Below are 25,533 nucleotides of genomic sequence, written 5' to 3'. Positions count from 1 at the left end.
TCAAAGTTGACACCCTTTGCACACTTGGCATTCTCTCAACCAACTTCACCTGGAATACTTTTCCAACAGTCTTGAAGGAGTTCCTACATATGCTGAGCACATGTTGGCTACTTTAGCTTCACTCTGTGGGCCAACTCATCCCAAAACATCTCAATTGGGTTGAGGTCGGGTGATTGTGGAGGCCAGGTCATCTGATGCAGCCCTCCATCACGCTCCTTGGTCAAATTGCCCTTTCACAACATGGAGGTGTGTTGGGTCATTGTCCTGTTGAAAAACAAATGATAGTCCCACTCAGCACAAACCAGCTGGGATTGTGTATCGCTGAAGAATGCTGTAGTAGACATGCTGGTTAAGTGTGCCTTGAATTCTAAATAAATCAGACGTTGTCACCATCACACCACCTCCTCCATGCTTCACGGTGGGAACTACACATGCAGAGATCATCCGTTCACCTACTCTGCGTCTCACAAAGACACGGCGGTTGGAACAAAAAATCTCAAATTTTGACTCATCAGACCAAAGGACTTCCACCGGTCTGATGTCAATTGCTCGTGTTTCTTGGCCCAAGCAAGTCTCTTCTTCATATTGGTGTCCTTTAATAGTGGTTTCTTGCAACAATTCTAACATGAAGGCCATATTCACGCAGTCTCCTCTGAACAGTTGATGTTGACATGCGTCTCTTTCTTGAACTCCGTGAAGCATTTATTTGGGCTGCAATTTCTGAGGCTGGTAACTCTAATGAATGTATCCTCTGCAGCAGAGGTAACTTTGGGTCTTCCTTTCCTGTGGCGGTCCTCATGAGAGTCAATTTCATCATAGCACTTGATGGTTTTTGCGACCACTTGAAGAAACATTCAAAGTTCTTGAAATGTTCATTATTGCCTTAATGATGGACTGATTGTCATTTCTCTTTGCTTTTTTGAGCTGTTCTTGCCATAATATGGGTATTTTACCAAATAGGACTATCTTCTGTATACCACCCCTACCTTGTCACAACACAAATGTATTAAGGAAATTAACTTTTAACAATGCACACCTGTTAATTGAAATGCATTCCATGTGACTTCCTCATGAAGCTGGTTTAGAGAATGCCAAGAGTGCAAAGCTGTCATCAAGGCAAAGGGTGGCTACTTTGAAGAATCTCAAATATAACATTTTATTTTGATTTGTTTAACAATTTTAGTTACTACATGATTCCATGTGTTATTTCATAATATTGATCGTCTTCACTATTATTCTACAATATAGTAAAACTAAAGAAAAACCCTGGAATAAGTAGGTGTGTCCAAAATTGACTGGTACTGTATATATACACACACACACACACACACACACACACACACACACACACGTGGACAACCCTTCAAATTAGTGGATTCGGCTATTTCAGCCATACCTGAGGCTGACAGTTGTATAAAATGGACACAGCCATGTAATCTCCATACACAAACATTGGCAGTAGAATGGCCTTACTGAAGAGCTCAGTGACTTTCAACGTGGCGCCGTCATAGGATGCCACCTTCCCAACAAGTCAGTTCGTCGAATTTCTACCCTGCTAGAGCTGCCCCAGTCAACTGTAAGACTGTTAATGTGAAGTGGAAATGTCTAGGGGCGAAAACATCTCACCCATGAAGTGGTTGGCCACACAAGTTCATAGAACAGGTCCGCTGAGTGCTGAAGCACAGAAATCATCTGTCCTCAGTTGCAATACTCACTACTGAGTTCATGCTGCCTCTAGAAGCAACGTCAGCACAATAACTGTTCGTCTGGAGCTTTATTAAATGGGTTTCCACAGGCAAGCAGCTGCACACAAGCCTAAGATACGCAATGCCAAGCGTTGGCTGGAGTCGTGTAAAGCTCCCCGCCATTGGACTCTGGAGCAGTGGAAACGCATTCCTTGGAGTGATGAATCACGCTTAACCATCTGGCAGTTCGACAGACGAATCTGGGTTTGGTGGATTCCAGGAGAACACTTACCTGCCCGAATGCATAGTGCTGACTGTAAAGTTGGGTGGAGGAGGAATAATGGTCTGGGGCTGTTTTTCATGGTTCAGGCTAGGCCCCTTAGTTTCCAGTGAAGGGAAATATTAATGCTACAGCATACAATGGATGACATTCTAGACGATTGCTTCTATCTTCGTGGCAACAGCTTGGGGAAGTCCCTTTCCTGTTTCAGCATAAAATAATGCCCGGGTGCACAAAGTGAGGTCCATACAGAAATGGTTTGTCGAGATCGTCATAGAAGAACTTGACTGGACTGCACAGAGCCCTAACCTCAACCCCATTGAACACCTTTGGGAAGAATTGGAACGCCAACTGCGAGCCAAGCCTAATCGCCCAACATCAGTTAGTATAGCCACTGCACAATAGTTGAGCCTTGAACAGCTTGGATGACAAGTAGGTTTAAGCTTAAAACAGTAACACACAAACACTATATGAAATAAATATGTTTAATATTAAATCAGTATGATACATTTGAAAACAAATATTTGCTTATATAAGTTTTACAGATTCAGGTTGCCTGGCAGGTTGTGTCTGGGCCTGTATGGCCAGCAGTTGCATAGTCATACCCTATCATCACGTGGCCTTGTCAAGTGATGAACAACTTCTCTTTGGAGAACCCTCCTTAGACATCACCTTCACAAAGAAAGACGGATGTTCCTCTCTGGGGCCACTATTTCACTTCATTAATGTGTTAAACATGATAAGGGGCGGCAGGGTAACCTAGTGGTTAGAGCGTTGGACTAGTAACCGGAAGGTTGCAAGTTCAAATCCCTGAGCTGACAAGGTACAAATCTGTCATTCTGCCCCTGAACAGGCAGTTAACCCACTGTTCCCAAGCCATCATTGAAAATAAGAATTTGTTCTAAATTGACTTGCCTAGTTAAATAAAGGTCAAATAAATAAGATACAGTTCATTATATTAACTTACGCTTACTGTTCTCAGCAGCCCCGATCGATCATCTCTAGATGCTGCCGGGAGAGAAAGAGGAGATTCCGATGTCAATTCACTTGCAATACTTGTAAAGCCAGCGGCGTTGGTCGTTGTACTTAAAATATCAATTATCTAAAGCCCATTTGAAATAATACTACTGAAGGGCTTGGTCATATTGTTAGTTTAGCATTCTGCCCATCTTACAAAGACGTGCATCATTCTAGGTTCAAAAGAGAGCAGGGACACCCCACGTAATCACCCCGAGGCTGTATAAGCCCTCATTCACCTCTCCTATGAGCTGCATGTCTCAGACAGGGAACACTGTCCTGTCTTGGAAGCTCTGAGACGGTCTGCTTCATTTCAGAATGCTCACTTGGCACGATCAACAGTTTGGTGGTGTTTGCTGTGCCCAGTACCTATACCGAGTTGAGTTAAAACAAAATAAGTTAACACTTTCTGCATCTGAATGAAGAGGTAAAAACAATAGAAAGACATACAATAGCGCAACTTATCTGAGGATGTCAGCCATTTTTAACATGACACTTGTTGCACTGATAATGTCTCCAGAAGGTGGCACTATTTCCTAGTCAGTGAATGTCAAGTTGACTAGTGTAGCCACAGTATGAGAAGGTGACATCTGAGTTGTATAGTAACCTGGTGAGTAGTCCTGCTGATGAGAGCTGGGGCGTTGTAGGAGCACTGGGACGCGAGGTCATCACAACTCCCATAGATCACCACCACGTCCTCCATGGTGCCGTCGTACACGTCAAACTTCCTGTTCACCTCCACGTCTACCAGATAGGCCCGGGCCAGATGAGAACAAATCCTGTGGTAACTCCAGCCCTGTGAGGGAAAAGGATTTTGTTCAAATGATTTTGGAACTGTCTAACAATACTGTCTGTTGTCCGCTGGTTATACAGAATGCTAAGTAACGCAACTCACGCTCTCAATCTGTGCTGCGATTAACGGGCCATTTTCTTGGTTGTTTAACTTTATAGGAATGCTACAGTGGATGTGTAACTTGCAGAGTGTGAGACTCCCATTTATTTCAATGAAACCTGGGCGTAAGCAGTTTGGATCTTTACTACATATTGCACCATAGAGCGCTAAGTTGGTAGTACCTGATAGATAATGTGCTCCATGAAGGTGCTGGTGCTGATTTTCACTGCCAGGGAGCGCCAGATCATATACTCCAGAGACGGGAACTCGGGAAAAACATCAAACGCCTCAAACAGGGATTCAATAGCAATGAAGCAGGTCTGGGGAGAAACCATGGACAAACAATCAGGAAAAATATAGACAGGGGAAAAAAATGGCAGATAACAATTGTCTCCATGGTTACGTGGAACAGTTGGAGAAGGGGCCTTATGGCTGGTTTATCAACCTCACAGTGACGTTTTTGCACACAATTATCTATGTCGTGAAAGATCACACCCTTGTCTGACATAGCTATTATCAGACAGAGGAGTGGATATTCAGTTACTTGGGCTTTCTCCAAAAAAACTGCATCAGATACAGGGCCATTCTGGAAAGAGCCTTGATAATATTGCCCACTTTGTCCATACTATTATTCTCCTTTACATTTGTACTGATCTGACCTTTGAGACTGAATAAGGTTCTCAAACACTTGTCTTCACTGACATACGTAGGCCATTTCATGCGAACAAAGTTTAGTAAATGAACTGTAGAGAGACCTGAGTGGCTGTCTCACAGGTGACCGTCATCTCCATAGACTGCTGGGTGAGACAGTTGAGTTCTCCCATGATGGCCCCGCAGCTCCTGTAGTCTGTCAGCCTGGTCTTCTCCTTGGGCCTCTTGCCTCCAAGGTTTGGGCTTCCTCCAGTCATCTGCGATACAGTACGGTTCAGAGATTCACATCCATACAGTATAAGGTTATGACCACAGAGCGTCAATCAGGTGATTTTGTGCTTGTTTGATGATTAGGGGAGCTTACGCTATAAGACCAGCATTTGATTTAAATGACCTCATAAATAATACAAATAGCATCAACATAAGAGATCATTTCAAGGTACAGCTTCCATTTCAACAACCGGAAACCCTTCCATGTAAAGTATAATGTAAAAACATAAGCTGGGGATGTGTACATTTAATTACACCTCTTGAAGAAGATGCATCAACCAGCGTCATCAATGTGACCCGGGGAATAAGGATGGGAGCTCTGAGAAGAGGATACTGCAGTTTGTAAGTGTGACAGTTGGTCTACCTCATAGGTAACAAAGCCTTTGCTTTTATGCCCATCGTGCTGCTCCATGACTCACAGAGTCATAGAGCTTATTACACACTCCGTCTTCATACAATGTGAAAATGACCTGTGACGTTGGTAAGTTCAAACCATTCTAGGATGAGGAGATCAAACAAACAAAAAAAATGTAGCAGAAGACTATTTCTTAATACAGTAATTGCGGAAGTTCAGCTTTACAGCGTGATTGAAATGTAAAAGGCAATGTTCCCGCTTAGTGGAGACTGCATTCACGGTAACCACTGCATATGTCGTTTCAATCTGAAAATTCCCTTTAAATTTCTATCGTGGAATCTGTAGAGCTTCAGTGTTATAGATTGAATAGAGCCCTAAGTAACAAAGGGATGTTTATGCTTTTAACATTTTACGACCTTGCTAATTACAAAAATAATTTGGAATAAAATACTGTACAATACAGCCCTCCTTCTACTACTTAGAGATTGTGGTTGCACTCAATATTTCTATTTGAGACTACCCTTTCTAGTTTGTTTTCTACTATCCTTAATAAAGCTTCAACAAAGTGTCCCTGAAGGTACTTTGGCTTACTGTATCTACCGAATGAGAAATTCGATATAAAGAAAATGTAGGAAACGTGTTCATCAATGTTTCTGAATATTGTTTAATATCAGGTCCTGAAACCAATGCCTTATACTGCATTAACAACATGAATGGGACAATGACTTAAAAAATATTCAAAAAGGCCAGTTTTGTATTCAGAGGCAAAGAAACAAGAATTGGTATAGAAAATGAGCTGATTTTGAACAACGGCGTAAGATCACAAGGTAAGTAAAGGTGTCTGTACAAAGAGAGCGCAATTATCCCCTGCCTTTCAAAATGACCCATAATTGCACTGTCACACTGTAATGTGTTGAAATAGCTTACATTGTGTTCCATTTTAAGGTGACCAAAATGACAAGTGATTAAGTGTAATTTCCAAATATTAATAGCATTGACTGTATACTTGATGTTGTGTTCTACAGAGCTACAATGTGACGGAGTGAGGTAATTTGTTTGTGGTGAAGACTGGGAAAGAAACTACTGGTGAGTAGTAGGCAGATGAATATCTGCCAGTCAATTATTTTGTTGGCTCTGAAAATAATGTGTCATGCCAAAGACATTCATTCCCAACTATTACATCTAGCAGTGATGTTTCAAGTTTGTGGTTTTTGTGTCTGATCATATTGCAAATGAAAACCGCTCGATACAAAAACGAGAATACATTTTCAGAACAGTAACCCCTGATTAACACAACTTCAGCTCAGTAGTATGTTATCCCTTTTACTATTTGTGCGTATCAGTACATACCTTAACCAGGCCAGAGACAATCAAGTGTATTCCTTGAGGGTCATCATTTTCTTGTATGATGGTGTCTCCAAAGTCAAAGAAAAGAAGCTTGGCCACTGTCTGAAATAACACGATAAATAGAAGGAAAAAAATGGCATGAAAGAAACATTTGGTATAATACAGAAAATAAAAACGATTGTCATTCTAAGGCAAGGGTCTGGGAGATGTGTGCTCTACCTTGATGAACTGAATCTGGGTGCTGTCTTTGTTCAGCCAAGGCAAATTCTGCAGAAGCTCCTCTGCTGTTGCTGCTGGGATTGTTGGTGGAAATTTGATCAATTTCTTCATTTTTATTTCAATCATCTGCCAAAGGGAAAAATTTAAAATTCATTCATTTAATTTGTCAATAATAAACCTAACTCTCTGTATAGTCAGAGGTAACAATATATGTATATATTTGAGGAAATTCATTGGAAGCATTGTAAATGGCAGGAGGAGCAAACTGAAAGCACCTTCTCCAGCTTTGATGCTTCTATGTCATCTAAGAGCCCCCCAGACACGAGTGTATGGATGGCGTCTCTCTCACTGTTCAGCACGGCTCGTATGGCCTGTCTGGTCTTCACCGAGATGGCAATCTCAGGATGGTCTCTCTGCAGCAAGCCTGAAAAGATCCCACACAGTGTCCTCAGTCACACTCCTGTCAGTTGTGAACTTAGCACACTGTGCGTAAGCTTGCCATCAAACAACAAAAAGAACCTGAGATGCACTGAGGGCTACATAATTCTATTTCACAAATAGAAAATCAAGCTGTTTTACATATACTTGTAGTGTGTAATCCTGCTTTGCGTCTGTGAAGACTCCCTAAGGTCACCACAGATCTGCTCTTTCTAAATGCTAATGAAAGGTGTTATATAGTTTTCAGAAAGAAGCATCAATCTCGTCCAGCAGGAGAGCATGCTGGGAATCTGAGAAAATGGCTCCATGAGGTATTATTACCAGTATCCTACTGAGCCCTTGTGTTCTCCCAGAACACATTTAGGTCCCCTACTTTGAGGAGTCACCTATGTCCTGTTTCTGTCTTTGATGGGGTACAATGGACTGGTAGTTACATCCCATACCTTTTCTCCGAAGCCCTGCTAGCTTCCCGATACCAGGGGCCCAATCATTAGTATTTCCTGATGTGTCCCATTTCCTTTGATGGTTGTATCTAAAAAGATAGTTGCTCTAAAAGTACACAGACTTGATCCCCCAGCCTGCTCCCTTTTTCTCCCTCTCAAGTAAGTTTGGTCAGAACTTAGGTACGTAGAATCACTACAAGCATGACCAGAACAGCTTCAACTATACGTAAGTTAAAATGATTGTACGTCTTTAAAGCATGATTGGCTAGCAGTGCATTTTCCTCCATTAACCAAGGTACACAATTAGAATATCACACATTCTAAACTGGGTAGTTCGAGCCCTGAATGCTGATTGGCTGACAGCCGTGGTATATCAGATGTATACCACGGGTATGAGAAGATGGAACGAGATGGATTTTGGCTGACATTCTGCACATTTTCTCATCGATGAAACATTTGATCTCAATAGTTTTCTGTTCCCAAAACTAGAATCTGTTATGAACAGAGTGGACTAAGTTTTGTAGACTTTCGCATTTGCAATAGGTCGGGAAAAAAATCGCCATGGCACTGATGTACTGTAGAATTCAATGGCTAAAATGTATTCTTACATGTTCTATGTTTGAGCTGCTTTTGAAAACAAAAGTCAAATTGAAAACATTATCGGCATTGTTGAATTAGATTTTAATAATGGCAAGCTAGGACTGATGGTATGCTTAGCTAAACTAGCAGGTCTGTTTGGTTACCACGGCAACTACTGTAGGAGTCTAGTAAACTTGCTAGCTACTCGTGGATGTTGAACACATTTCTACAGGAAAATGAACACATTTATATCGGCACATGTGTTAAATTATAGCCATGGTATAAAAGGGATAATACACTGGGGGCTCTATGCGTTCTCTGGAAAATAATGCACGTCAGTTCCACTCTGCTAGTGTATAGCGGAACACACTTTACACGTTGTTCATTATTTTCGATAGAACGGATAGCCAGGCCCTCGTTGGTTATCCCTTACTTACTATACCGGCCACTCAAGAGTATTAACATCAGTCCATTGAGGGATTCTGTCATTGTTTCATTGAATAATTTTTTCATCTATATCAATTTAGGGGAGGTTTAATGTAGGATACTTGACATGTAAATAGGACTGAAGGATTGCTGCTGTGAAATATGTAGGTGAGTTAAAGCCAACTAACCATACTATATTTGTGATCTCACAGTGACCCTGGTTAAAGTGATGGCCTTTATTCAGCATGACTGATATACTGAAGATACAGACAGTGTACATGCAGTAACATTGCTTGTCTGTCTCCCCTACTCTCTTACCAATCTCCCTGACAGCCTGCTGGCAGTTTCTCTCCAGTATTATTTTCAATTTCTGCAACACAAGATGTGGTGTGATGTACATGATCCCAACACATTATAGGGCTATGGAGTAATTATTATTTGGCTAGATACATCTCTGTGTTGCAAAAAAAAGCACAAAAAAAAAGGTAAGTACCTAAGATTTCTTTACTATGAGAGAACTAAACATGATATCATGTTGTGAAAAGATCAACATCTGTTGTTGTATACTGTATTGTAAATGTCATTTAGAAACACCTTAGATATGCTTTTGTCATCAGAGATATGGTCAATGATCTTGCTTATGTGCTCCTCTCCGATGACATAGCCTTTCCCGATGTCATACCCAAAGCTGAGCTGCTTATGGATCTGCCGGTTTATGATTTCTATAAGCTTGGGAATGATGATCTGAAACATATACATTCAACAATAGATTATTAAGATTCACAGCCTTGCTAAATGTAACTGGATAACCTTATAAAATGTGCTGTAAAGCTATGTCAAATCTACACTGAGTGTACAAAATATTAGGAACACCTGCTCTTTCCATGACATAAACTGGCCAGGTGAAACCAGGTGGAAGCTATGATCCCTTATTGATGTCACCTGTTAAATCCACTTCAATCAGTGTAGATGAAGGGGAGGAGACAGGTTAAAGAAGGATTTTTAAGCCTTGAGACAATTGAGGCATGGATTGTGTATGTGTGCCATTCAGAGGGTGAATGGTCAAGACAATATTTAAGTGCCTTTGAACAGGGTATGGTAGTAGGTGCCAGGCGCACTGGTTTGTGTCAAGAACTGCAACGCTGCTATGTTTTTCACGCTCAACACTTTACTGTGTGTATCAAGAATGGTCCACCACCCACAGGACATCCAGCCAACTTGACACAACTGTGGGAACCATTGGAGTCAACATGGGCCAGCATCCCTGTGGAATTCTTTGCCCTGACAAATTGAGGCTGTTCTTAGGGCAAAAGGGGGTGCAACTTAATATTAGGAAGGTGTTACTAATGTAAAAAAAAAAAAAAAGTACACTCAGTGTATATCACTGATCATAGATTTTATGGGCCCATCAAACCATAGCATACCTTCACCAAACGAAGTGCCCTGGTAAGGCGGATCATTTTAGACACCTTCACAATTTTTATCATGTGAATATTGACAACATATGCTGTGGTTTCTAAATAATGGTCCAGGAATATGTCAACACAAGCCAAGACGATAATGAAGAGGTCAAACTGGTTCCAGTGATTGAAGATATAGGCCTTCCTCATGGCCAAAGCCTGTAGAACAAGAGGAAATGTGTCACAGAGGGTCTTAAAACCCAAATGTTTGACATTATGTGAGGGTATTGTGTATTAGATTATTTTTTGTTGACATGTATTTTAGTGTAGGCCTATGTCCTACCTTCAGTATAGCCTCCACAAGATAGCCGCTGAAGAAAATGTAGTTGATAATACTGAGTTCTAGGTTATGTTTGTCACTGATCGCTGGGATGAACTCCAGGATGATGGGGAAGATGTTGAGGACAATCAATGCGTAGATGAAATACTCAAAGGGGAGGCTGAAGACAACCTGGTAGCACCGCTTGAGCATCGCATTCCTGAAATACAACATATTGTTCCGTACATTATGTGTCATTAGAGCAGTTATACAACACCATTATTTCACTGAGTAATCTGATGGTCTAAATTAATTTACAGTAAATCTCAGCTGTGCTTTCTTACCTTGATGGTTTAAGTTTATCAAGCTTGACATTGTACAGCCAGTCCTCTAGACTCCTCCGAAGAGACACAAAAAAACCTTTCAGCTCCCAGTATTTCTTGACATCCTGAACACTCATGAACCTAAACAAAGACAGAAACGTATGCATTGCTCTCCCAAATTTTGCAAACATATCTTCTCCTATACTTAAACAGTCCTCAATGTATATCATATACCTGTATATGAACTCATATTTCCACTTTCTAAAAATAAACCACACATCATAGCTACAGTGCATTCGGAAAGTATTCAGACCCCTTGAAGTTTTCCATATTTTGTTACGTTACAGCCTCATTCTTAAGTGGATTAAATAAAAAATGGTCCTCATAAGTATTCAGACCCTTTGCTATGAGACTCCAAATTGAGCTCAGGCTCATCCTATTTCCATTGATCATCCTTGAGATGTTTCTACAACTTGACTGGAGTCCACCTGTGGTAAATTCAATTGATTGGACATGATTTGGACATGATTTGGAAAGGCACACACCGGTCTATATAAGTTTCCACAGTTGACAGTGCATGTCAGAGCAAAGACCAAGCCATGAGGTCGAAGGAATTGTCCATAGAGCTCCGAGACAGGATTGTGTCAAGGCACAGATCTTGGAAAGTGTACCAAAACATTTCTGCAGCATTGAAAGTTCCCAAGAACACAGTGGCCTCCATCATTCTTAAATTGAAGAAGTTTGGAAGGACCAAGACTCTTCCTAGAGCTGGCCGCCCAGGGGAGAAGGACCTTGGTCAGGAAGTTGAGCTTCAGAGTTTCTCTGTGGACATGGGAGAACCTTCCAGAAGGACAACTCCACAGCACTCCACCAATCAGGTCTTTATGGCAGAGTGTCCAGACGGAGGCCACTCCTCAGTAAAAGGCACGACAGCCCACTTGGAGTTTGCCAAAAGGCACCTAAAGGACTCTCAGACTATGAGAAACAAGATTCTCTGGTCTGATGAAACCAAGATTGAACTCTTTGGCCTGAATGCCAAGCATCACGTCTAAAGGAAACCTGGCACCATCCCTACTGTGTAGCATGGTGGTGGCAGCATCATGCTGTGAGGATGATTTTCAGCAGCAGGGACTGGGGGACTAGACAGGATCAAGGGAATGATGAACCAGGGATGCAAACTGGTGAAGGCCCAAAAAAGTGACCCTTTTTTTCCCTCCTCACTGAAACATGCAAAAAAATCCCTGCTAGGGGGAAATGCAGGTTTTAACTGATTAAACAACAGATAATGTGATCTACATGATCAGTCTCTGTATGTAAAATAAAAAAAGTGGTTAATGTGAACCTAACTCACAGCAAAAAATGTAAGGAAATCAATCCAATGTTATTTGTTGCCTAGACTTTACTGCAAATGACACTCAAGTCTTGAGAAAAAACAATACACTAATATTGCAGTTAGCCATGACAGCCTTTATTATAGAATGCTTGTGACCACACACACACATCTTGCACTTGGGGGAAAAAAATAAAAATAGATATAGAATGAAACAAACAGGCATTCTATTTTTGCTCTATCATAGTGGCCACTTTGTAAGGCTACAAAAATAACGTTCACTGAGTAAAAAATGTAATAATCCACCCTCACTCACACAAGTGTTACTGTCAAGTTCCACACAATAAAAGCAATATCTTTGGGCTACACTGCACGTTATTACATTGTACACTTTCTGCCTGTGGACATCTGTTCTACAATGTTCCAGCAGAGCATGATATCCTTTGTTGGCATAATTGATCTCTTTCAGGCAGAGAGTACACCCGGCATACCCCTTTTATCCACTGTATTGAAAGAGGGAAAGTGTGTGGCATTTCTTTCACCTGTATTGGCACCTGTATTGGCATCCAGCATAAGCCAGGCCCAGCTCCACTTGATACCTGAATCCACTTGTTTAACCTCTATGGGATTGGAGTCCCCCCTGCGGGACGGTTGAGCTAACATATGCTAATCACATTAGCCTGAGGTTGTAAGTAACAAAAAAAACAAAAAATCCCAGGACATAGACATATCTGATATGGGCAGAAAGCTTAAATTCTTGTTAATCTAACTGCACTGTCCAATTAGCTATACAGTGAAAGAATATCATGTTGAGGAGAGTGCACAACTAATAAACCATTTAGGCACATTTGGTACAACATTTTGAACAGATATGTAATGGTTCATTGGATCAGTCTAAAATGTTGCACATACACTGCTGCCATCTAGTGGCCAAAATCTAAATTGTGTCTGGGCTAGAATAAGACATTATGGCTGTTCTCTTGCATTTCAAAGATGGCAACAAAAAAACTTTAAAAAAAACATTTTTTCTTTGTATTATCTTTTACCAGATCTAATGTGTTATATTATCCTACATTAATTTCACATTTCCACAAACTTCAAAATGTGTTTCCTTTCAAATGGCATCAAGAATATGCATATCCTTGCTTCAGCTCCTGAGCTACAGGCAGTTAGATTTGGGTATGTCATTTTAGGCAAAAACATTTTTTGAAAGGGTCAGCTCCTCCAACACGCAACGCCTCATTTTTATGTAATTCTCTCACTCTGAAAATTAACCACATACTGTAGCGGGAAAACATGAGTTCAATGCTAACAATACTTGTTCCACCACACTTTCTCCTTCACCTCAAACTTTCTAAATGCCAGTTGTTTTTCGGTTACAGCTCATGAAGTACACTTCATCACCTTCTCACCCCCGTCTCAGTGGTCAGGCGTCTCACCTACCTCTTCGTTATCGTTCAAGGACGCACTGCTGTAACTGGCAAACTGCCTTTGCACCCTACTGCTGTCTTTCCAGAGCGAGCGCTGATTCTGTAACTAGCAAACTGGTTGTCTTTTCTCTCTTCAGTCGCGTGCTGCATTCTGTTGTTATGTGAACGATTGGCTGAGCCTTGGATACAGCCAGTATAGCTCCAAACGCGCATCACTTGTTTGCTTACAAACACGCATCACTCATTTGTTTACAGCCAGTAGTGCTCCAAGTGACACCCCCCCCCCCTCAAACTTTTCTCATCGAAATTACACGATTCACGTAGGTCACCTATTTTGGATTCAAAATGGCGAATTTCACCGAAAGGTGACTAGTTTGCATCCCTGATGAACAGAGCAAAGTACAGAGAGATCCTTGATGAAAACCTGCTTCAGAGCGCAACAAGACCTCAGACTGGGGCGAAGGTTCATCTTCCAACAGGACAACGACCTTAAGCACACAGCCAAGACAATGCAGGAGTGGCTTCGGGACAAGTCTGAATGTCCTTGAGTGGCCCAGCCAGAGCCCGGACTTGAACCCGATCTAACATCTCTGGAGAGACCTGAAAGTAGCTGTACAGCGATGCTCCCCATCCAACCTCACAGAGCTTGAGAGGATCTGCAGAGAAGAATGGGAGAAACTCCTCAAAAACAGGTGTGCCAAGCTTGTAGCATCATACCCAAGAAGACTCAAGGCTGTAATCGCTGCCAAGGGTGCTTCAACAAAGTACTGAGTAAAGGGTCTGAAAGTTTAGGGAAATGTGATATTTAAGGTTTTATATTTTTATAAATTTGAAGCAATTTCCAAAAACCTGTTTTTGCTTTGTCATTATGGGGTATTGTATGTAGTTTGATGAGAGAAAAAACAAAACAATTTAATACATTTTAGAATAAGGCTGTAACGTAACAAAATGTGAACAGTCAAGGTGTCTGAATACTTTCGGAATGCACTGCATACTCAAACTTAATGGTTAAATATATTTGCTTTGTATAAGTAAATATATATATATATATATATATATATACACACGTTTGGACACACTTACACATTCAAGGGTTTTCTTCATTTTTTTACTATGTTGTACATTGTAGAATAATAGTGAAGACATCAAAACTTTGGAATAACACATGGAATCATGTAGTAACCAAAAAAGTGTTAATCAAATCAAAATATATTTTATATTTGAGATTCTTCAAAGTAGCCACACTTGACAGCTTTGCACACTCTTGGCATTCTCTCAACCAGCTTCATGAGGTAGTCACCTGGAATGCATTTCAATTAACAGGTGTGCCTTGTTAAAAGTTAATTTGTGGAATTTCTTTCCTTCTTAATGCGTTTTAGCCAATCAGTTGTGTTGTGACAAGGTAGGGGTGGTATACAGAAGATAGCCCTATTTGGTAAAAGACCAAGTCCATATTATGGCAAGAACAGCTCAAATAAGAGAAATGACAGTCCATCATTCCTTTAAGACATGAAGGTCAGTCAATGCGGAACATTTCAAGAACTTTTAAAGTTTCTTCAAGTGCAGTCGCAAAAACCATCAAGCGCTATGATGAAACTGGCTCTCATGCCGACCGCCACAGGAATGGATGACCCAGAGTTACCTCTGCTGCAGAGGATAAGTTCATTAGAGTTACCAGCTTCAGAAATTGTAGACCAAATAAATGCTTCAGAGTTCAAGTAACAGACACATCTCAACATTAACTGTTCAGAGGAGACTGTGTGAATCAGGCCTTTTTCTACAAAGAAGGACTACTAAAGGACACCAATAAGAAGAAGAGACTTGCTTGGGCCAAGAAACACGAGCAATGGACATTGGAAATTTGTGAGACGCTGTGTGGGTGAATGGATGATCTCCACATGTGTATTTCCCACCGTAAAGCATGGAGGAGGAGGTGTTATGGTGTGGGGGTGCTTTGCTGGTGACACTGTCTGTGATTTATTTAGAATTCAAGACACACTTAACCAGCAAGGCTACCACAGCATTCTGCAGCGATAAGCCATCCCATCTGGTTTGGGCTAAGTGGGAGCATCACTTGTTTTTCAACAGGACAATGACCCAACACACCTCCAGGCTGTGTAAGGGCTATTTTACCAAGAAGGAGAATGATGGAGTGCTGCATCAGAAGACCTGGCCTCCACAAATATCAAATACCCGACCTCAACCAAATTGAGATGGTTTGGGCCGCAGAGTGAAGGAAAAGCAGCCAACAAGTGCTCAGCATATGTGGGAACTCCTTCAAGACTGTTGGAAAAGCATTCCAGATGAAGCTGGTTGAGAGAATGCCAAGAGTGTGCAAAGCTGTCATCAAGACGAAGGGTGGCTATTTGAAGAATCTCAAATATAAATACTTACTACATGATTCCATATGTGTTATTTCATAGTTCTGATGTCTTCAATATTATTCTACAATGTAGAAAATACAAAAAATAACAAAAAACCCTTGAATGAGTAGGTGTTCTAAAACTTTTGACCGGTAGTGTCAATACTTTTATTTTCTGCACTTTGAGAATGTTGTATAATGATAATCACTTTACAAATGGAATAAATTATTATATGTTTTTCAGCATCAGACCTGCCTAATTCTCACTCGAAACAGTTTGGTGTTTAATAAACTAAATTACACATTCTCGTAACATCTGACTCCATAGTGATCTGTACTTGCAATTTCTAACGTTAGTCTAGTTAGCTAACAATTCACATTTAGATATGATAATTTATCAAAAAGTAGTTTGGAAGTAACTAACATTACTAAGTTAGTGAACTAGCTGGCTACTTTTCAAAGTAACTTTAGTTAGCTAGCTAAGTAAACTAATGTTACCAATATGTATCTTAATGGTAACTTTATCGCAGTCAAAGATGATCTATTATATTGACAAAATAGTCAGGTGACCACTCTAACGATGCAAATTCATGTCCTCAAAGATGGAATGCAGGCAAGAGGAGACGAGATCAGGTGGGACCATTCTAGCCAATGAAAAGGCAGATACGCGTGTGAACAACAGGGACAACTAAGTCATTTTTCTCAAAGTTGCGGGAATGTCACGTGCATCCACTTATAGCAGTACGTTATTTGTAACAGCATAAACATTACGAAACTTCAATTCGATCAAATAAGCCTCATGTTATTCGACACTCTCTCATAGACCTCCATACAACAAAAATCCCACTTGGTCTGCTTATCTCATGTGAACAGATTTGGGCCGTTTTTATTGATTTAGGTTTTAATTCTAAAAACCTGTTTTGGCTTTGTCATTATGGGGTATTGTGTGTAGATTGATGAGGGGGAAAAAACGATTTAATCCACTTTAGAATAAGGCTGTAACGTAATAAAATGTGGAAAAGGTCAATGGGTCTGAATACTTACCGAATGCACTGTATATTACTTGGCCTATTAACATTGCCATAGGCCAATAAACCTCTTGGACAATAATAGAATCATAACCCAGAGAGATGTCAAATATTTAAGGGGTGCTTAATCTAAGTACATAATAAGGTGCAATTACTGAGGTTAGAGTCTTCCAAGTGGTGCCCCCTTTTCCAAAGGGTGCCACACACTTACACAATGACTATAAAAACAATGGAAGATGCTCATCATAAACATCATAAACACATAGACCCGACTGAACCAAGTGGTCCTATATCTTTTTGAGTGAAGTCAACGAGAGCAGCACTTACTTTCCCTTGTGGTCTGTCATGTTCTCAGCTGTATTGATCAGGGTCCTGGCTGCCTCTCGGTTCAGCATTCCAGCGCTGTACTGCTTCCAGTAGCTTGTCTGGTAGGAAACCAACATCAGTTTCCAGTTTAGGCACCATTCATTCTGGACTCTTAATGATTCATCGGTCAACTTCATGCTAAACCCATTACATTCACCAAAGTCAATAGTTCTTTCCCTGTGGGCTAAAAAGTTAATTATATTCTTATGGGTCATCCTAACCAAATTGTAGAAGTGTATCAACAAGGCTACAACTAAGTGAGGAAAAGCAGAGGTACAGGCTGTGATTAAAGAAACAAAAACCATTTCTAACGTAATATCCTATCGAACGACCACATTGATTTTACATATTTGAAAAGAACAGAACATTCGACCTCATCCTCTTTTTAAGTGAGCATTGCTTCCATGTGTTGTACATTGAACAGGCTGAACGAGCGATTAGGCCCCATCTCTGTACGCAAGGTCAGGGTGACTATGATGAACATTGTGGTCAGTAGGATCCAGTGGGGTGAACCATACCTTCTGAGCCTTCAGAATGCGCATGCGAGCCTCCTCCATCATGTCCTCCAGCTCCTGTGGTGATGGTGCATAGGGAATGTCCCTGTCACAGTCTGGGCACTTAGTCATCCTGGCTGTGGGAGAGAACTCTTCAATGCTAACCTGGAAGAAAGGGCACAGGCAAAGACATATATTTTCACTCATATGTCAAAGTAGGAGTAAAATATAGATATACTGATTTGGGTGTTTACACTGTAACACAGTGCCAAATGACTACAGATGATATGCATGTCGTCTTGTTTCAAATCGGTTACTTCTTCGTGTTAAAGAAAACAGAAAGAGACACACAATACCTTTTCATTGGGTGTTTTATAGGGGTCCTCTATGAGGACTCTCTGCTCTGCCATTTCCCAGTTAGCATCTGCTAAAAACCTGTCAATCTTCAACAAACTGAAAGTGTTCTGCGAGCTCTCCCGCACCCGCTGCACCGCACTATACATGGCCATGCGCCTGGGCACAGACACATCATACAGGCCTGGGAACACAAGATACATTATATAAGCCTGGGCACAGACACATCATACAGGCCTGGGAACACAAGATACATTATATAGGCCTGGGCACAGACACATCATACAGGCCTGGGAACACAAGATACATTATATAGGCCTGGGCACAGACACATCATACAGGCCTGGGAACACAAGATACATTATATAGGCCTGAGCACAGACACATCATACAGGCCTGGGAACACAAGATACATTATATAGGCCTGGGCACAGACACATCATACAGGCCTGGGAACACAAGATACATTATATAGGCCTGGGCACAGACACATCATACAGGCCTGGAACACAAGATACATTATATAGGCCTGGGCACAGACACATCATACAGGCCTGGGAACACAAGAGACATTATATAGGCCTGGGCACAGACACATAATACAGGCCTGGGAACACAAGATGCATTGTCAGAGAGAGACAGCCTCTTGCTGCCTAGGTGCTCCTAAGTGCAGTTTAGTTGGCCTCGCAAACATGGTTCGTTGGACAAAGCCTACGAGGAAAATTAATGGTGTTTTGGATGTTTTTTTTGGCTGAACCAGATTTGAGAGGACTACAAGCTGTCAATGAAGAGAAACTACTTGACACAGTATACCTCACCTAATAGTCTAAGGAACCAAGTCATCGATGATGCATTGATAAGAAGTGTTAGGACCACCATTCCAGAAGACAGGACCAAAATCTGTAACAGAGATGATATTCAACTGTCAAGATTGCAATTACATTAACCGGGGCCATAAGACACTGCTATCATCATGGTAGCCTGCTAAAGGGGTAGAAAGTAGGAAATACAAAAAAATCCCTACCTTTTCTCTCACTTGCTCTTCATCTAAATCGTCTGACTGAAAAGCCATGAGTGTAAGACTTAGACAAAAGGCCCCTTTGGTCCCGCCCCAGACACAGACTGCTGCCCACCGCCAGCTGAAGCCATACCCAGTGCGTACCAGGAAGGGTGACAGTGCAATAACAGTCACAAGTCTGTAATAGAGAAAGAAGAGTCCCAAACCAAACTGATACATAACATTAGCACATGGTAGAAAAACTGGTTAAATGCCTGATGTAAACTCATTAAAACAGTGATGTTCTTTACCTTATGATGTACATAGCAAAGTAGAGCACTACAATGTTGAAAAAATCGTTGACACCCACGTGTTGAAATGCTCTGGCTACCACAATACCAACAATGAAGAAAATTAAGGTGTTGGCCAAATAGGTCAGCATCTCCCAGAACCTATAGAAAAATTAGAATATTGTCTTTAGAAACTATTTTAAATTCAGAAAACACCACAGAAAGTGGATTTAATTATCTAGACTCACCGTAAAAGAAACACTTCAATTTCTGGGCTGAAGTTGACAGTGTCCAAGAGAAGCCCCATAATGAGGACAGCTATGACCCCAGACATGCCTAGCCATTCAGCTAAATGACATGAAAATGTTCATTAAACAAATTGGATATATTTAAGATACATTTCTTGCTATTGAACAAACAAAATGACGTCGTTTCTAAAAGGACGTAACAAAAACTCCCTTACCGAAGTAAAATGTGATGTACGTCATTGCCAGGCTGATGGTTATTTCAATCAGTCCATCGTTGAAGATGTACGACAGCCAAAACATAATGATTTTAGACATGATGAACCCTAAAAGAGGGCTCCCGAAGACTTTCAATATCAGCTTGATGGTGAAAGTTGTTGCTGTGGGATGAAAACATACACATGATTACAGAATATTCCTTCTTTGAACCCCAAAATAGATACAACTGTAATTTCACAGATACTGTACATTGTACCTTCAAAATGACTAAGATCAGTGGCAAGGTCTTTGAATGCATCAAATGTAATGATAGAGGCGCCATCACTGAACAATGACTCTCCCTCTATCAGAAGTATGAGGGGTTTGGCTGTTCCTGTAGAGAGGGACATAGTGAGTTCCTACCAGCACAGCTGATATCATTAAATTGCATTTTTCTGCAGAAAGATGTGTATTCTTACCGAGACTGCGTAACAAAGCCGTTGATATGAAAGGGTCAATGGTGCTTACAATGGCTCCAAACATCATGCCAACATACCAGTCCCAGTTGTAAGCATACACTTTCACAACTAGCAGTGCAATCATAGAAGAACTGAGCAAAAATCCAGGTATTGCCAGCAGTAGTACCTGTTTAACACAAAGTTTAAATCATCTGTTTATGTTATTTCTTTAGTCATTTCTAGTGTCGTATTTTAGTGTTTGTTAACTTGTGTTTCTTTTAAACACCATAAGGCAATTCACAAAATGAATTGTATCGCAACCTGTTCATAATAACAACAGTGCAGGAAAGACCTCACCTGTATTAAAGATTTCCAAAAGATGTGGGATTCAATTTCGAAGGCACTACTGAATATCAACACGGGCATAAACGTGTGAATCAACAGTTTGGGGCTGATGTGTGCAATCTCCTTTGTGTAATAACTGACCTGGACAGCAATAAAAATCCATATCAGCAAAGGTATCATAATTCTGATTCTGATCATATGGCCTATGATTAACATCAGAATTTTGGGTTGTAGCCAGTCTATAGAGGCAGAACATAAAAAATAATAAAACACAACTTTTCTCAACAGTATATTTTAGACTTTTAGATATTAAATAATTGGATAAATATGATACAATTGAAGTCAGAAGTTTACATACACTTAGGTTGGAGTCATTAGAACTTGTTTTTCAACCACTCCACAAATTTCTTGTTAACAAACTATAATTTTGGCAAGTCGGTTAGGACATCCACTTTGTGCATGACACACGTAATTTTTCTAACAATTGTTTACAGACAGATTATTTCACTTATAATTCACTGTATCACAATTCCAGTGGGTCAATAGTTTACATACACTAAGTTGACTGTGCCTTTAAACAGCTTGGAAAATTCCAGAAAATGATGTCATGGCTTTAGAAGCTTCTGATAAGCTAATTGACATCATTTGAGTCAGTTGGAGGTGTACCTGTGGATGTATTTCAAGGCCTACCTTCAAACTCAGTGCCTCTATGCTTGACATCGTGGGAAAATCAAAAAAAATCAGCCAAGACCTCAGAAAAAAAATTGTAGACCTCCACAAGTCTGGTTCATCCTTGGGAGCAATTTCCAAATGACTGAAGGTACCGTACCACGTTCATCTGTACAAACAATAGTACGCAAGTATAAACACCATGGGACCACGCAGCCATCATACCGCTCAGGAAGGAGACACGTTCTGTCTCCTAGAGATGAAAGTACTTTGGTATGAAAAGTGAAAATCAATCCCAGAACAACAGCAAAGGACCTTGTGAAGATGCTGGAGGAAACAGGTACAAAAGTATCTATATCCACATTAAAACGAGTCCTATATCGACATAACCTGAAAGGCCGCTCAGCAAGGAAGAAGCCACTGCTCCAAAACCACCATAAAAAAGCCAAACTACAGAAATGTCCTCTGGTCTGATGAAACAAAAATAGAACTGTTTGGCCATGAAGACCATCGTTATGTTTGGAGGAAAAAGGGGGATGCTTGCAAGCCGAAGAACACCATCCCAACCGTGAAGCAAGGGGGTAGCAGCATCATGTTGTGGGGGTGCTTTGCTGCAGGAGGGACTGGTGCACTTCACAAAATAGATGGCATCATTAGCAAGGAACATTATGTGGATATATTGAAGCAACATCTCAAGACATCAGTCAGGAAGTTAAAGCTTGTTCGCAAATGGATCTTCCAAATGGACAATGACCGCAAGCATACTTCCAAAGTTGTGTCAAAATGGCTTAAGGACAACAAAGTCAAGGTATTGGAGTGGCCATCACAAAGCCCTGACCTCCATCCTATAGAACATTTGTTGGCAGAACTGAAAAAGTGTGTGAAAGCAAGGAGGCCTACAAACCTGACTCAGTTACACCAGCTCTGTCAAGAGGAATGGGCCAAAATTCACCCAACTTATTGTGGGAAGCTTGTGAAAGGCTACCCGAAATGTTTGACCCAAGTTAAACAATTTAAAGGCAATGCTACCAAATAATAATTGAGTGTATGTAAACTTCTGACCCACTGGGAATGTGATGAAAGAAATAAAAGCTCAAATAAATCCTTCTCTCTGCTATTATTCTGACATTTCACATTCTTAAAATAAAGTGGTGATCCTAACTGACCTAAGACAGGGAATTTTTACTAGGATTAAATGTCAGGAATTGTGAAAATGTTGAAATGTATTTGGCTAAGGTGTATGTAAACTTCCGAGTTCAACTGTATGTCCATACCTCTGGATACTGGAAACTAAGTGTTCCTAGTAACATCCCACAAAGGGCTAATAGTACAGTATATGGCAGCTTCAGAGTCTGCAAGAGGGTTCTGACAACAGCTGTAGAAACCAAAGGGGGAAAAAGTTGTCATGTTTGTGAGGGATTTCGGGTAACACAGGGGTAATTGTAGGGGTAGTGTATAATTGTACGGCACTGACATGGTTTGCAATTACATATTGCATTTAGTTTTGGGTTGTGCACAAGAAGTGACTAGTGTATACGGTCTAGCTAGTTATCTAACTTTACCTCCAAAGAGACATGCTCCAAACACAGTGAGTATGATCCCTGGTTGACTCTGGTCACTTAAAAGAATCCAGGGCATGAGGCTGGTGTCATTATCAGACGTCATATCGCTGATTTCTGAATGGGATTCGGTGTGTAGGAAAGCCATTTTTGCATGCAGATAGACTGGGAGGGAGGGACAGGAAAAAGGTTACTGCACCCATCGGTGACAACGTGTGGGCATTGTCAGCGGGCTCGGACGGGTTACAAATCACACTAGCTAACGTTAAAGATACTCAGCCAGGTCAAACTGTTCGAAAGACATCAGGCTTCTTTTGGATATCTGGTGGTTAGACAAAATAGTTCTGGCTAGCAGTGTTGGGGAAGCTACTCTGAAAATAGGCCTATAGTTTTCCAAGCTAGAAGGTACATCACAATGAAAGAAGTTAAGCTACACTAAAGCTACCCTCAAGAAAAATATAGCTTACTTAACTGAAGTTACTTTGAATACATCCAAACTACAACCCGAAAAGTATCACATGTACAGTGTGAATCTGAAATGCAAGAACAGATAATTTTGTCATTTAGTCTATTAAACACTTCTCTGATATTTATGTATTTTTGTACAAAAAAAATAGGATGTAGTACAGTAGCTAGCTACACCCCTACATGGCAAAAAAATAATTAACTAGGTTACTGAAAACATTACCTAGATTTGAATTTAGTTCAACTACTCAGTGTTGGGGAGTAGTGAACTACATGAAGCTTATTCAACAAGCTAGTAATTGAACTGCATTTTGCAGTAGCTTGGTGGTTGTTCAACAAGCTAAATTAAAATATTGGTAGCTAGTGTTTTCAGTAGTTAGCTAGCTAGTCAATTAGCTAGCTAGCTAACTTACTTACTTGCCATGTAGGGGTGTAGTTAGTAAGCTAACTAGAACTGGAACTACATAGCTACCCACTGGGCACAGATGTCAATTCAACGTCTATTCCACGTTGGTTCAACGTAATTTCATTTCAATGATGTGGAAAAAACATTGATTCAACCAGTGGGTAAACAAAATATAGGTGAAGCAGGCAGATATCTTTTATATATCTTTTATATATATATACAGTACCAGTCAAATGTTTGGACACACCTACTCATTCAAGGGTTATTTATTTTTACTATTATCTACAATGTAGAATAATAGTGAAGACATCAAAAAATATGAATAACACATGGAATCATGTGGTAACCACAAAAATTTTAAACAATCAGAATATCTTATATTTTAGATTCTTCAAAATAGTCACCCTTTGCCTTGATGACAGCTTTGCACACTGCTTTTGTCACTTCTAGGTTAGACTACTACAATGCGCTACTTTTCGGCTACCCGGATAAAGCACTAAATAAACTTCAGTTAGTGCTAAATACGGCGCCCCCCCCCCCCCCCCTTGGGTTGTGCCGTGGCGGAGATCTTTGTGGGCTATACTCGGCCTTGTCTCAGGATGGTAAGTTGGTGGTTGAAGATATCCCTCTAGTGGTGTGGGGGCTGTGCTTTGGCAAAGTGGGTGGGGTTATATCCTTCCTGTTTGGCCCTGTCCGGGGGTGTCCTCGGATGGGGCCACAGTGTCTCCTGACCCCTCCTGTCTCAGCCTCCAGTATTTATGCTGCAGTAGTTTATGTGTCGGGGGGCTAGGGTCAGTTTGTTATATCTGGAGTACTTCTCCTGTCCTATTCGGTGTCCTGTGTGAATTTAAGTGTGCTCTCTCTAATTCTCTCTTTCTTTCTCTCCCTCGGAGGACCTGAGCCCTAGGACCATGCCTCAGGACTACCTGACATGATGACTCCTTGCTGTCCCCAGTCCACCTGGCCGTGCTGCTGCTCCAGTTTCAACTGTTCTGCCTTATTATTATTTGACCATGCTGGTCATTTATGAACATTTGAACATCTTGGCCATGTTCTGTTATAATCTCCACCCGGCACAGCCAGAAGAGGACTGGCCACCCCACATAGCCTGGTTCCTCTCTAGGTTTCTTCCTAGGTTTTGGCCTTTCAAGGGAGTTTTTTCTAGCCACCGTGCTTCTACACCTGCATTGCTTGCTGTTTGGGGTTTTAGGCTGGGTTTCTGTACATTACTTTGAGATATCAGCTGATGTACGAAGGGCTATATAAATACATTTGATTTGATTTGATTTGTATTAGGTGAGCAATAGATAAGTATAGAAATAAAAACAACAGTAAAAAGACAGTGAAAAATAACAGTAGCGTGGCTACTGTATATACAGGCTCCGGTTAATCAGGCTAATTGAGGTAGTATGTACACATAGGTATGGTTAAAGTGATTACAGCCCCGTCGATGAGAATGGCAGCGTGCTCGGTCCTCCTTTCCCTGTAGTCCACAATCATCTCCTTTGTCTTGATCACGTTGAGGGAGAGGCTGTTGTCCTTGCACCACACGGTCAGGTCTCTGACCTCCTCCCTATAGGCTGTCTTGTCGTTGGTCAGGCCTACCACTGTTGTGTCATCGGCAAACGTAATGATGGTGTTGGAGTCGTGCCTGGCCGTCCAGTCATGAGTGAACAGGGAGCACAGGCGTCCAGTTGCAGAGGGAGGTGTTTAGTCCCAGGGCCCTTAGCTTAGTGACAAAGGAGATGATTGTGGACTACAGGAAAAGGAGGACCGAGCACGCCCCCATTCTCATTGATGGGGCTGTAGTGGAGCAGGTTGAGAGCTTCAAAGTTCCTTGGTGTCCACATCACCAACAAACTAACATGGTCCAAACCCACTAAGACAGTCGTG

General features: G+C 41.1%; 1 protein-coding gene across 2 annotated transcripts in view; it reads right to left on the bottom strand.

Annotated features, from left to right (window-relative positions):
• Window positions 1-2,436: 2,436 nt before the first annotated feature.
• The window catches only part of LOC109866807 (sodium/hydrogen exchanger 10), a 28,937-nt gene continuing 5,840 nt past the window's right edge, over window positions 2,437-25,533 (bottom strand). Inside the window, exons 2-29 of one of the 2 annotated variants that reach the window (XM_031801279.1) lie at window positions 23,237-23,302; window positions 22,773-22,934; window positions 22,485-22,585; window positions 20,554-20,682; window positions 20,218-20,383; window positions 20,016-20,132; window positions 19,759-19,920; window positions 19,544-19,643; window positions 19,317-19,457; window positions 19,033-19,204; window positions 18,827-18,908; window positions 18,011-18,192; window positions 17,679-17,819; window positions 17,122-17,219; window positions 10,666-10,785; window positions 10,346-10,541; window positions 10,027-10,221; window positions 9,197-9,346; window positions 8,921-8,972; window positions 6,992-7,140; window positions 6,717-6,842; window positions 6,501-6,599; window positions 4,630-4,782; window positions 4,057-4,194; window positions 3,590-3,778; window positions 3,222-3,351; window positions 2,933-2,973; window positions 2,437-2,637 (exon numbers count right to left, since the gene is read on the bottom strand). In XM_031801279.1, coding sequence (XP_031657139.1) covers window positions 2,578-2,637; window positions 2,933-2,973; window positions 3,222-3,351; window positions 3,590-3,778; window positions 4,057-4,194; window positions 4,630-4,782; window positions 6,501-6,599; window positions 6,717-6,842; window positions 6,992-7,140; window positions 8,921-8,972; window positions 9,197-9,346; window positions 10,027-10,221; window positions 10,346-10,541; window positions 10,666-10,785; window positions 17,122-17,219; window positions 17,679-17,819; window positions 18,011-18,192; window positions 18,827-18,908; window positions 19,033-19,204; window positions 19,317-19,457; window positions 19,544-19,643; window positions 19,759-19,920; window positions 20,016-20,132; window positions 20,218-20,383; window positions 20,554-20,682; window positions 22,485-22,585; window positions 22,773-22,917 — 3,534 coding nt within the window. In that variant the 5' untranslated portion in view covers window positions 22,918-22,934; window positions 23,237-23,302 and the 3' untranslated portion in view covers window positions 2,437-2,577. The remainder of the gene's footprint in view (window positions 2,638-2,932; window positions 2,974-3,221; window positions 3,352-3,589; window positions 3,779-4,056; window positions 4,195-4,629; window positions 4,783-6,500; window positions 6,600-6,716; window positions 6,843-6,991; window positions 7,141-8,920; window positions 8,973-9,196; window positions 9,347-10,026; window positions 10,222-10,345; window positions 10,542-10,665; window positions 10,786-17,121; window positions 17,220-17,678; window positions 17,820-18,010; window positions 18,193-18,826; window positions 18,909-19,032; window positions 19,205-19,316; window positions 19,458-19,543; window positions 19,644-19,758; window positions 19,921-20,015; window positions 20,133-20,217; window positions 20,384-20,553; window positions 20,683-22,484; window positions 22,586-22,772; window positions 22,935-23,236; window positions 23,303-25,533) is intronic. The other variant, XM_020455650.2, reaches the window with a different exon arrangement.

Source organism: Oncorhynchus kisutch, linkage group LG22 (genome assembly GCF_002021735.2).
Source record: "Oncorhynchus kisutch isolate 150728-3 linkage group LG22, Okis_V2, whole genome shotgun sequence".
In the NCBI taxonomy this organism is placed as follows: Eukaryota; Metazoa; Chordata; class Actinopteri; order Salmoniformes; family Salmonidae; genus Oncorhynchus; species Oncorhynchus kisutch.
The sequence above is the reverse complement of the archived record's forward strand: the minus strand, read 5'-3'. Positions and strand labels throughout refer to the sequence as shown.